The 13,174-nt window shown below is 37.3% G+C and overlaps 1 protein-coding gene across 1 annotated transcript in view; it reads right to left on the reverse strand.

Moving 5' to 3' along the window:
- Positions 1 to 13,174, reverse strand: part of gbe1b (glucan (1,4-alpha-), branching enzyme 1b) — a 1,026,151-nt gene that overhangs the window by 851,048 nt on the left and 161,929 nt on the right. The window contains exon 2 of the mRNA XM_051926986.1: positions 8,907 to 9,075. Coding sequence (XP_051782946.1) covers positions 8,907 to 9,075 — 169 coding nt within the window. The remainder of the gene's footprint in view (positions 1 to 8,906; positions 9,076 to 13,174) is intronic.

Here is a 13,174-nt window from a genome sequence, read left to right on the forward strand (position 1 = left end):
GATCTAATGGAGGACATGCTGGATAAACTGAATCTCTCAACTAGCCTTGGAGTGTATTGGAATACCACAGTAGGTATTGAATAATATGCTGACAAACATTGACTGGTCGGTTCAGCTTAGCATTTTTCTGCTTCTATGACTCTCATCTGGATAAGTAAACTTAAATGATGACAATGAAATATGACTTATTAAAAATATATTTACTACTTATACTGTATAAGTAGTAACTTTCAACACTGCAAAGTCTGCATTTATTGACTATTGTCTCTTGAGGCAGTGGCGTGGTGAATTTTTTGAGCCTCTTGTGCATAAAAACAGCCACTCCTTTAATGAAGGTTGCTGTGCTGAATATAAATCACCTCAAACTATTTTAATTTTAAAACTACTGTAATTCCATTTGACCTAAACAACAGAAGTAGTAGCCCAGCAGTCACAAAAGCTTGCAGGCTCAAAACGTTATCCTAATGTTGAATGTCTATTCATTAGCGCAGGTATGAGATGGGATCTGGATTAAAAATTAATGTAATTCACCTTTTTGCCATGGGTCCACCACGACCATGTGTGCTGTGTACATAATGTTGTATGCTTAGCTTTAATTCTCCTGACAATATTATAACTTATTATTGAAAATGAGTTTAGTTAATTTAGCAATACAGGTCACGTACGAGATAGGGACTGTAGGTTTGTTCTTAAATTGAATTTGTATGCAAGTCAGAACAGGTACATTATCTTAATAAATTCTGTTGTTGACCGACTGTAACCAAGTGCTCTGCCAATGAATGATGGACTTTCACCTCTCTCTGACCTTTTTATTATTTCTACTTTATTTTCCATGGTGATGGCCTTTGTCTTCTTTACTGTATCAACAGCACTTGCATCAGATTTGTGTTTCAGAGACATTGTTGAAGGGTGAACACAAAAGGTTAAGATGAGCTCTTCTGCACAGCACTGTACACGTTATCACAGCAGGAAGGCACGCCTCATCAGCATGTTTGGTGTACTGACGAGAGACAACTTCCTGCTATGTAGGTAAAAGTACAAGCACACTTGCTATTGAGAATGAATGGGGGCAACGAGGGACGGTTCACCACCAGCCCACCACACAGTCACCTCCACTTGCATACAGTATGCTGCCTGCAGCGTCCGCCCACCAAGAACGAACAGGGTGCGACCAAAGGTGGGTAGTGAATCGCTCACCACCACCCCCATTCAACAGGCAACCACTCGAGGCACACTACAATGCTGCCCCCCACTGCCCCATTCACCCTCAATGGCCTCTGTTCAGCCACAACCTGGTCACCAATTGCAACATCACCCACCGCCCACAGAGAACGAACGGGGCAGTCATTCAAGGGACACTGCAAGGCTGCATGGTGGGCAGGCAGTGAAATGCCTCCATCTGCCCCATCTAGCCTCCGTCCAGTCAGGAGCAGTAGCGGCGTGGTGGGCATGGAGTGAACTGCTCCTCTCCGCCCCATCAAACCTGCATCCTGAACATGAGCGGTAGCTGCAGCCCTGGTGACTTTGGACCCTGGGTCACCGCTTGCCACGCACCCAGCCACCAACTGAGAATGAATCGGGTGCTGCCTCCACCACCCCATTCATCATCCAGAGCTGCCTGAGGGACACTACACTGCACGAGCAGCGAAACCGACCCCCCTCCAGCCTCTATCCAGCCACTACTTGCAGCGTCCCCAGGCCGAAGATGACGGAGCAGCAGTTACTGAGCCTGTGTCGCATCCCCCAGACAGATGAAGGAGCAGATGTGGCCCCGTTCGAAAGTCGTATGTCGGATGTCCGTAACTTGGAGACTACCTGTAGTGGGAAACATGGGCTTTTCCAGGGCCAAACCAGGGCATTAATGGCTTTAGTTCAATTTAATATTGTACCAGCTCAATTAGCTCAGATGAATATGCCATTTCTGATTCGATGTCAGGCCCTCCAACCACTTTTTTAATCATCACGTTGCCTCAGCAGCATCAATTTCACCATATGATGAATGGGTTACAGTTAGAAGTAGTACTGAATTCAGGTTCCAATATGGATCTGGAACTTGTTTTCATCCACCAACAGGAATGTAAATGCTGAAAATACAACACTCACAACTTTAGCTGAACACTTTTCAGGTTTCTGACACAGAAATATATTGACTGAACTTGCCAGTGATGAAGTCACTAATTTTATATTACATGTCAGCACTAATGACATTTGTATCCAGTAATTAAAGATATTAAAGAGCGGCATCATATATATGTGTACACAAACTAGAAATATTGAATTATGCTTGGCCCATACCAAGATTATATAAATGTGATACAGTGTATGCTATGATCTACTGTTGGTTACAGACTTGAGCATAACGTATATAAATAATTGGATGTTTTTTTGGAAAAGTTAGGAGACAATCTTAAATAATCCTATTAGAGCTACGTCCAGGCTCCGGATCAAGGATTATAAATAGCCCTTACTTAAACTTGGTATATACATACTAAACTAATCAGCTCCTTTAGTTGAGGCTTCTACTGACTGTTTTATTTATCACTATAAACATTAGAGGATGAAGAGTAATTATTAATGATGTTCCAAGAACATCATGTAAAAGTCTAGTCAATATTACCTCCTTTGATGTGCTTCATTACATATTAAAGTTGAATTAAATAGTTATTTTATTCTCATATTAAAACAGCAAAGTAATATCTGGATTAGCTATTGATTATCACAAAGTAATCATACTGGGAGACTTTAATAGTTATGGAAGTCAGCCCCTTAAGTAAAGTTTTACCTCAAAGATTGATTCTATTCAGTTTCTCCATATTGTGAAAAATGCTACATAATCTCATAATTACTCTTTAGATTTAATTATCACCCCACGCTATTAACATTCAGAATATAACCATTGCAAATCTTTATTTAATTGTATTTGTCTTGTTTACAATCTCTCCCATTATATCCACATATATTCATACCGACTATGTGATATGCAAATCTTGTACAACCCATATGATACATCTCTCTTGTCAAGAAAAATTTTTATACAAAAAATTTACATATCCCACAACTTCACAGGCTATACATTTCTAACAGTACCAGGTCTTTCTTTTACTCTGTCATCAATTACCTCTATTATTAATTTGAATCTGATTATATCATTTTATACAATTTCTTACAAGCTTTTACATTTGTTCTATGAGTTGGTGAGGTGGCTTAATTATTCTAACAAATCTTCTAATCACTGCTTTTTCCCAGATTCAGTCCCAGGTTCTATGTTTTTTTAATTTTTCACTCAGTTGTACTTCATTTGTGTCATTTAGTTCCTTTTCAGGAATAATTAAGTGGTGTCTTCTGTTTCTTCTGTAGAGTCTTAACCTCATAAGACCTTTGTCATACATTCTTTAAAACCTGAGCTTCGATGCTCCAATGTTTCCCATGAAGTAATTTTACTCTATCACTGGGAGTTAGTTCTTCCAGGACTTTGGCACCTTTGTCACAGTACTTCTTTTGAATTAATTTTTCTCTTGTTTTTCTCTCATTTACATTTTTGTTCTCTTCACCAAAAACATTCTATTACATGTGGTTCTGGTTTTTAATCGCCTATTAAACATTAGTTCAGCTGGTGATAAGCCATTTAAGAAAGGAGTTGACCTATAATTTAGCAGAGCAAGGTAATGAGCTGTTTTTGAATCATCTGCTTTCCTGATCAACGAAATCATGCCTGAACTCAAACTTTTGCAAAGTCCTTAAACATTGCACAGCTAAACCGTGGACCATTATCTGTTATCACCACATCTGGGATTCCATGGCGTGCCAAAATGGGCTTGGTGTGGATTAAGGTCATGGTCTCTTTAAATAATGCCACTTATGGTTAATGATAATAGTAATCAGGTACTAGAATATAATTTTTACCAAATGCTGCATTAAATGTATAAAGTCAATACCTTTCTTTTTCTAGACAATTTTCCCAAAACCATGCTGAAGCGTCTAATTTTAAAAGTATCTGGCTCCTGCAACATCACCAAAAATGTCCCCTCTTGTCAACAACTGGAAGTGTTCCATTTTCATATATTTGTTTAGTTCTTTTGGGTGTAAATATAATCTAAGTGAACCATCTTTTTTTCTACAATTTCTACCTTCTATATAATATCAAGAGATTCTAGTCTCTGGAGGTTTGCTGTTAATTTCTCTTTTGGAACACTTTTCTGGGTGAATGAATGAACAGTCTGTTTGGTTTTACTAGCTCTATTTTATGCATGGATTTCAGTCTTCTTAAGCCTTGAACCACATTTACGCATGCATCCGCTATGTTTTGACCAACCCTAGGAAGTTAAAAGTTTTCAGTCCCATAATGGGTAGCTTATTGTCTTTAACTATTAGATAGATAGGATAGATAGATAGGATAGATAGGATACATAGATAGATAGATAGATACTTTATTAATCCCAGGGGGAAATTAAAAATGGCACATCAAATATTTCATTTTTTATAAGCAATGTACTCAGAGTATGATTAATTTCCCCACTTTAAGACTTAAGTTTAACTTTTTCTTTTATGTTTTGTAGAGGTGTAAATTTCACAGTGGTAGCGCTGCTGCCTCACAGTAAGGAGACCTGGGTTCGCTTCCCGGGTGCTCCCTGCGTGGAATTTGCATGTTCTCCCACTGTCTGCGTGGGTTTCCTCTGGGTGCTCCACTTTCCTCTTATTATATATATATATATATATATATATATATATATATATATATATATATATATATATATATATATACATACATACATACATACACACACACACATACACATATATACATATATATATATATATATACACACACACACACACACACACACACACACACACACACACATACATACACATACACATATACATACATACAGTACTGTGCAAAAGTTTTAGGCAGGTGTGAAAAAATGCTGTAAACAAAGAATGCTTTCAAAAACGGCAGTGTTAATCATTTATTTTCATCAATCAACAAAAGGCAGTGAATGAACAAAAGAGAAATCTAAATCAAATCAATATTTGCTTTGACCACCCTTTGCCTTCAAAACAGCATCAATTTTTCTAGGTACACTTGCACACAGTTTTTGAAGGAACTCGGCTGGTAGGTTGTTCCAAACATCTTGGAGAACTAACCACAGATCTTCTGTGGATGTAGGCTTCCTCACTTCCTTCTGTCTCTTCATGTAATCCCAGTCACACTCGATGATGTTGAGATCAGGGCTCTGTGGGGGCCATACCATCACTTCCAGGACTTCTTGTTCTTCTTTACGCTGAAGATAGTTCTTAATGACTTTAGCTGTATGTTTGGGGTCGTTGTCCTGCTGCAGAATAAATTTGGGGCCAATCATATGCCTCCCTGATGGTATTGCATGATGGATAAGTATGCCTGTTTTTCTCAGCATTGAGAACACCGTTAATCCTGACCAAATCTCCAACTCCATTTGCAGAAATGCAGCCCCAAACTTTCAAGGAACCGCCACCATGCTTCACTGTTGCCTGCAGACACTCATTATTGTACCGCTCTCCAGCCCTTCGACGAACAAACTGCCTTCTGCTACAGCCAGATATTTCGAATTTTGACTCATCATGTTTTTGTGCATACTTGAGTCGCTAGGCCTTATTTCCATGTTGGAGGTATGGCTTTTTGGCTGCAACTCTTCCATGAAGACCACTTCTGGACAGACTTCTCCGGACAGTAGATGGGTGTACCTGGGTCCCACTGGTTTCTGCCAGTTCTGAGCTGATGGCACTGCTGGACATCTTCTGATTTCGAAGGGTAATAAGCTTGATGCGTCTTTCATCTGCTGCACTAAGTTTCCTTGGCCAACCACTCCATCTACGATCCTCACGGTTGCCCGTTTCTTTGTGCTTCTTCAAAAGAGCTTGAACAGCACATCTTGAAACCCCAGTCTGCTTTGAAATCTTTGTCTGGGAGAGACCTTGCTGATGCAGTAGAACTACCTTGTGTCTTGTTGCTGTGCTCAATCTTGCCATGACATGAAACTGTCTTCCACAACCTCACCTTGGTAGCAGAGTTTGGCTGTTCCTCACCCAGTTTTAAGCCTCCTACACAGCTGTTTCTGTTTCAGTTAATGACTGTGTTTCAACCTACGTGTGACATTGATAATCATTAGCACCTGTTTGGTATAACTGGTTGATCATACACCTGACTGTAATCCTACAAAATCCCTGACTTTGTGCAAGTGTACCTATAAGAATTGATGCTGGTTTGAAGGCAAAAGGTAGTAACACCAAATATTGATTTGATTTAGATTTTTCTTTTGTTCGCTCACTTTGCATTTTGTAAATTGATAACAATAAACAATCATTTATATTTCTGAAAGAATTCTTTGTTTACAGCATTTTTTCACACCTGCCTAAAACTTTTACACAGTACTGTACATACAATATATACACATACATACATATACATATATATATATATATATATATATATATATATACATATACACATACATACACGTATATACATACATACACATACACATATACATTCATACACATACACACACATATACAGGTGCATCTGAAAATAAAATATCGAAAAGTTAATTTATTTCAGTAATTCAATTCAAAAACTGAAACTCATATTATATGGATTCATCACACTCAGAGTGATACATATTTCAAGTGTTTATTTCTTTTCATTTTGCTGATTAAGGCTTATAGCTAATGTAAACCCAAAATTCAGTATCTCAGAAAATTGCCAAAAAGTTCAATATTCTAGACTCATGGTGTCACACTCCACTCAGCTAATTAACCCAAAACAACTGCAAAGGTGTCCTGAGCCTTTAAATGGTCTTTCAGTCTGGTTCAGTAGGCCACATAAGGAGGGTAAGGTCATTGCTAAAGAAGCTGGCTGTTCACTGAGTGCTGTATCCAAGCATATTAATGGAAAATTGAGTGGAAGGAAAGCAACAGGGATAACCGCAGCCTTGAGAGGATTGTGAAGCACAGCCCATTCAAGAATTTGGGAGATATTCACAAGGAGTGGACTGCAGCTGGAGTCAGTGCTTCAAGAGCCACCACACACAGACGTATCCTTACCTGGTCTAAGGAGAAAACAGAGTGAACTGTTGCTCAGTGGTTCAAATTCCTCTTTTCAGATGAAAGCAAATTTTGCATTTCATTTAGAAATCAAGGTCCCAGAGTCTGGAGGAAGAGTGGAGAGGCACAGAATCCAAGTTGGTTGAGGTCCAGTGTGAAATTTCAACAGTCACTGATGATTTGGGGAGTCATGACATCTGCTGGTGTTGGTCCACTGTGTTTTATCAAGTCCAAAATCAGCACAGCAGTCTACCAGCATATTATCAGCTAGTTAGGCATGTGTTAAAAGTTAAGATAATAAGGCACAAAAATAATATAATATTCACTTGCAGGTAAAAAAACTCAAGTACTTCAAAAAAGTTTTTTTGTTTTGCATTCTGTATAGTAGTTAAGATTTTTTTTTTATTTTGGGTATGTAAATCTCCATATTTACTAAGTAATTGTACTGTTCAACTATTGTACCTGCATATAATGCTAATCAAAATGTACAGGAGTGGATGCAAATATTTATAACCAATACAGTTGAACAAATCCTCTGAATACAGAACATATGTCTAGAAGTCTTAATTTATATGTAAAATACATACACCCCATATGTGGGACTAGGGAGAAAGGGGATTACAACAGCAGTTGCAAAATTCAGTTAAATCTAATTGGAATATACAGTACTGTAAGTAAATCTTTAATTGTGGTCTCTTTGATAAACCGGTTGAGGCAACAGGCACACTGGGGATACTTTATTTGAAATTGAGTATTTCACTGACTTTTCATAAGCATTTTTGAGGTATGTGAGAAATTTTAAGTTAATGTGGTGAAAAGATAGATATTCTGTCTGTAAAAATAAAATGCTTTTCTGTTTGTTTTTATAGTGCAAATCAAGAAATAACCAACATTTGTTACTTTTCAGAAGAGTTTATAAATATGTTTTAGATGCATTCTCCGATTATAATGCAGAACTTTCTAACCTTATTTTAAACACAACTCTCTTCTGACTTTAGCAGAAGAAAGAAAAAGAAAGAAAGCAGACAAAATCAGCTTTTTAGATCGTTCATTACATTTTTTGAATGAAAGTTTTTCATTTTATTAAACAATGATTTAATTAATCACTTGATTCTAATCAGAAGATACAATTTTATGACACTTCTTAGTCTTAGTTTTTTTTTTTTTGTTTTTTTTTTAACTCATTCAGGAACCTAAAGGGTTATATCCAGGAGTCTTAAATTGACCTGATGTGTCAAGACCACTTAAAATGATGAGCATTTAAGCTATATTCAGGAATCACAAGAAAAACCATTAGAAGTAAATTCTGCCATAGAGATTTTGAGCTTTTGTCATTAGTAGATACACATTTATATGTCATCAGAAGCTCTTATAAGAGCTTCCCTCCTGGCAAAGTCAAAAGCCTTTCAAAGGGTAAAGAGTTGATGGACATTATATTTTAGAGAGGAACACAGGTTTAAAAAGGTTATCTGAGAGAAGTAAGTGCTTTATGTTTTACAGCACAAGAAGAATGTGTCAGCTCTAAAATTAACTGCAGTATATGACCACCTGCTAGAGGTTCCTTTTAATAATAAAAACCTGAATAGGGAATTTCTTACTAGGATAGAGTCAAATGCAGGTACAAAAGGGAAGCAAAACAACATGCCATCTGTATGTTTCATGCAATAAATCATTCAAAATAATGTACTTTTCCTTAAGGATGAAGTTCATTATATAGGTTGGAGATTTGAACTTAGAAACGTTGCCTAGGCGACCATGATTTCATGCACTTGAATTAATATCCTAAGAGGTAGGATAGAATATGTAAGATTTGTGCTACTTACTGAAATCTCCAGTGAGAAACACAGCTTCTGCTCCTGGGGCCCATTCTTTAAAATAAAGACCACCATCCTGTTGTCTATTTACTCCAAAAGACTGATAGGCAAAAGTGAACTTATCAAATCCGCCTTCTGTCTCATCAATACTATAAAGCATTTTCTGGAAGAGAGCATACCTTTAGAGAAAAAAAAAAATTATGTTAATCAGCATCAAATTAATGCTTTAATTCTGCTAATTGCATTTATTATATTAACCTCTATAAAATATCACATGTACATTATGCATTGCTGTTTAAAACTGAAATATTAGATGAGATTGTTACATAATCTTCATTTTGCCCAAGTGTCAAATATAAAACCTTAACATTTTAGTTTCAAAAGGTTACTTTAAGGTTTCTTTTCTGCCTACTCTGTGCACCACAGCCAAAGAGTTTAAACAACTCGACATATCCACATAAAACAACAAAGGTGAGCTTTCTTGAAGAATTTCACTGAAAGTACCTTATTATCAACTGAAATATATACAAAGGAAACGCAGGTTTTTACAGGTGTACAATCAATGACAATAATTTACAAAGCAATACATAGCAGACAGTACATATTAAACAATACAGCCTTAAGATAGAAGACACTTACAAGGTAAGTGATTTCCAGGGTTGGATCGTGACAAGAAATGTGTGTAGACAAGAGAGATTCAGATTGCTACATACCACAACTAACTTACATATCTTAAAGATACATTTTGGATATGACCAAAACAAGAGATAATGTGGTACCTACATGAGACACATGTTCATTACGAGACATAGGTGCTTTAAGTGAGCATCATGGGAATTTATAACACCACTGGGAGTGTGGGACTAACAGGTATGTTAATAAATGACCAGACAAAGGGGGTTGTTGTGGGGTACAAAATCTGTAAATTTTGGTCTATATTTTCATTATATTTTGCTCAAGACAACACTAGATGAGCTTAAACACAGGACACATCAAAGCATATCCTCTTCCCAATTGTACCTAACTTTTAAACAGCTGTTCGGACAAAAAGCGGAAGACATGATCATGCCTTAGGCTATCAATTACTGTATAATCTGAGAAAGGATGGGCATCTGGGACAGCAAGTTGCTAAATGGGTTTACAGCCTGGGAAAGGAAGACATGCTAGTAGGTACTAAGCAACATCAAAAAGTTTTATTGTTTGGGAAAACAGATGAGTGAATTCATTCATCATATTCACAGCCAGCCAATCATAATATCTAACAATCACGTGTTGTGAAGCCCCGGTAGAATTTTATAATAAATATGCCTCGTCTGAAGAGCGACATCAGAAGACGAGGAGAACAGAATTAAGTCAGAAGAGGGTGCCAGCAATGTGCACAGTTTCCATCTGATCGTCAGTAAAAGCATCTAATGAACAACTATGAGTGCTAGATCAACACCACCAGGATGACATTCATCCTTGACATCTTTTAAATTTTTGTAGGTTTTTCTAAAGACTATATACTGTATATCCAGACTTTGCTATCCACATTTTCTTTTATGCCTTTCTCTACTGGTATTATTATTCCTGTAATAAATACCACGCTGCTCTTAACTTTCCATGATTTGTCTTCATGTCTAGAGTGATTGAAGTAATAAGATATATTTCTTTGACCACCTGGTGCTGCCAGAGGTTCGCCATACTCTTTGTGCTGCGAGGTTTATTAAGGCTGCAGGTGTGAGCTCCACCCAATAGTAGGGAACAGTATGCAAAGTAAGGCATTCTTGGCTGATAAATGGGTTTGAATATATTACTGGAGACCACAAGTAATATTTAGGTCTGAGATATATTTAAAATATCATATGTTGTTCGTGCCGATAATAAGTATGTCTCTTAAAATGCTGAGAGTGACAGGCCTTGTTATTCCTAAGGCACTTGTGTGGCTTAAAGTGCTAGAGATTAACCAGCTGTGTGTGTGTCATTCATGGGGCACTGTTGTGGTTAAGGTTTGTGTGTATGTGTATATCTATGTATTTGTGGGATAATCTTAAGGTGCAACAGCAGATAAACCCGGTAACAAATCTGATGAGTACACTTACCCCCACGTAAAGGGTAAGTAGAGGGAAATACCATGATAATACAGGGGTGCACAGCTCAACAAATAACAGTAACAGCTAACAGCATGTGGGGCACAACAATATCCTTTAATACCTAGAAAAAAAAAATGCTAACTTTGTTTTATTTAAACTACCTCAAAACAATTACAAGAGAACTGGACGAAAACTATTCCCTGACACCTACATGTCAGTCACATCTGGTCACTACCAATAAACAGAAACCTCTGAACAAATATAATACAAATACAAAATTAGCATAATTCAGCACTCATGCCGTACACTTTTAATTTAAAATGCAGCATTGACAAAGTTGGGATGGATTTTTCCTGCATAAGCAGAGCCACATTCTCTTGCTTCCTTGTCCAAATTAGTATAAGAAAAACTATTATAGAATAGGACAGTGCCTTTAGATCTTTTACAAGTCTGTGAAACAACTCTTGGTCATGCTGTAATATCAAGATGCATTACACTGTACATGCTTTAAATGCAATCACTAAAATACACATGACAAGATAATGCTGATTGCCTCAATTGCCAGACCTGCTGAAGGTCTACATTGTGTTGTGTTAAGAGAAACAATACCTCTAAGCTGTAGCAAGTTAACCCCAACTTAAAATAGAAAACAACAAGCAAAATGTAATTTCAAAAATAAAATGTTTATTTTTGAAATTTAGCTAATATTCAATAAATACAGTGTCATCTTTAACAGTTTAAAATTACATATTAAACAATTCAGAAGTGATTTAACATGCATATTACAGACTTTAATTTAGAGGTATCTGCATACATTTTGGTTACACCACATAGCAATTACACTTTTTCTATATGTTCCTGCCATTTCAAGACACCATAATGTTTGGGACAATTGGCGTCAAGGGTGTTTATGACTACTCAGGTGTGTTTCATTGCTTCATTTGTGTAGGCACAAGATACCCAGGCTTGCTTCTACCTACAGACTACCTATGGAATCTGTAGTTACCATTGTTCAAAATGAGAACAAGAGCTGTACCAATGAAAGTCAAAGAAGCAATTATGAAGCTGATACACAATAATAAAACCATTAGAGACATTGGTAAAACCTTAGGATTACCTCAGTCTACTGCCTGGAATTTAGAAGAAAGAAAGCATTGGTAAGCTCAATAATCACAAAGGGACTGGTCGGCCAAGGAAAACGTCCAGTGCTGATGACAGAAGAATCCTCAGTATGGTAAAGAAAAACAACCCAAACATCTGTCTGACAGATCTGAAACAGTCTTCAGGTGATAGATGTGCATATGTGTCAGAGACTACTATCTGCAAAAGACTTGAACTTGGCATGAACAGAAATGTAGTGGTCACACTGCAAGATGCATAAAATTAGTGAGCCACAAAAACAGGAGAGCCGTATTACAGTGCTTAAAAGAGAATGCTGGGAAATGGTGTTCTGGACAGATGAGACAAAGATGAACTATCATCAGAATGGTGGCAAGAGCAAAGTGTGGAGATGAAAAAGAAGATCCAAAGTACACCATCTCATGTTTTAAACATAGTTGTGGGGGTGTTAAGACTTGGGCATGTATGGATGCCACAGGTACTGGCACACGTATCCTCATAGATGATGAAATTGCTGTTGGCAGTTGCACAACAAATCTGAGATGTATAAACACATCTGATTGGCTCAAGTTCCAGTAAATGCCTCCAAACTCCTTGGACAGTGCTTCATCCTACAACATGATAATGATCACAAACATACTGCTAAGGCAACACATGAGTTTTTCAAAGCTAAAAAAATGGAAATTCTTAAATGGTCAAGCCAGTCACCCAATTTAAATCCAATCTAATATGATATGATGAAGCAAAAACTTAAGGAGACAAGCCCAAGAAATGAGCAGGAGCTGAAGATGGCTGTATTGAAGGCTTGGCAGAGCATCAGAAGAGAAGATACTCAGCACCTGGTGATGTTTAGGAATCACACTCTTCAAGTAGTTATTGCATGCAAGGGATATGCAACAAAGTACTAAATATGACTGCTTTAATATACAGTAATCCCTCCTCCATCGCGGGGGTTGCGTTCCAGAGCCACCCGCGAAATAGGAAAATCCGCGAAGTAGAAACCATATGTTTATATGGTTATTTTTAGAATGTCATGCTTGGGTCACAGATTTGCGCAGAAACACAGGAGATTGTAGAGAGACAGGA

Source organism: Erpetoichthys calabaricus, chromosome 4 (assembly GCF_900747795.2).
Source record: "Erpetoichthys calabaricus chromosome 4, fErpCal1.3, whole genome shotgun sequence".
Lineage (NCBI taxonomy): Eukaryota > Metazoa > Chordata > Cladistia > Polypteriformes > Polypteridae > Erpetoichthys > Erpetoichthys calabaricus.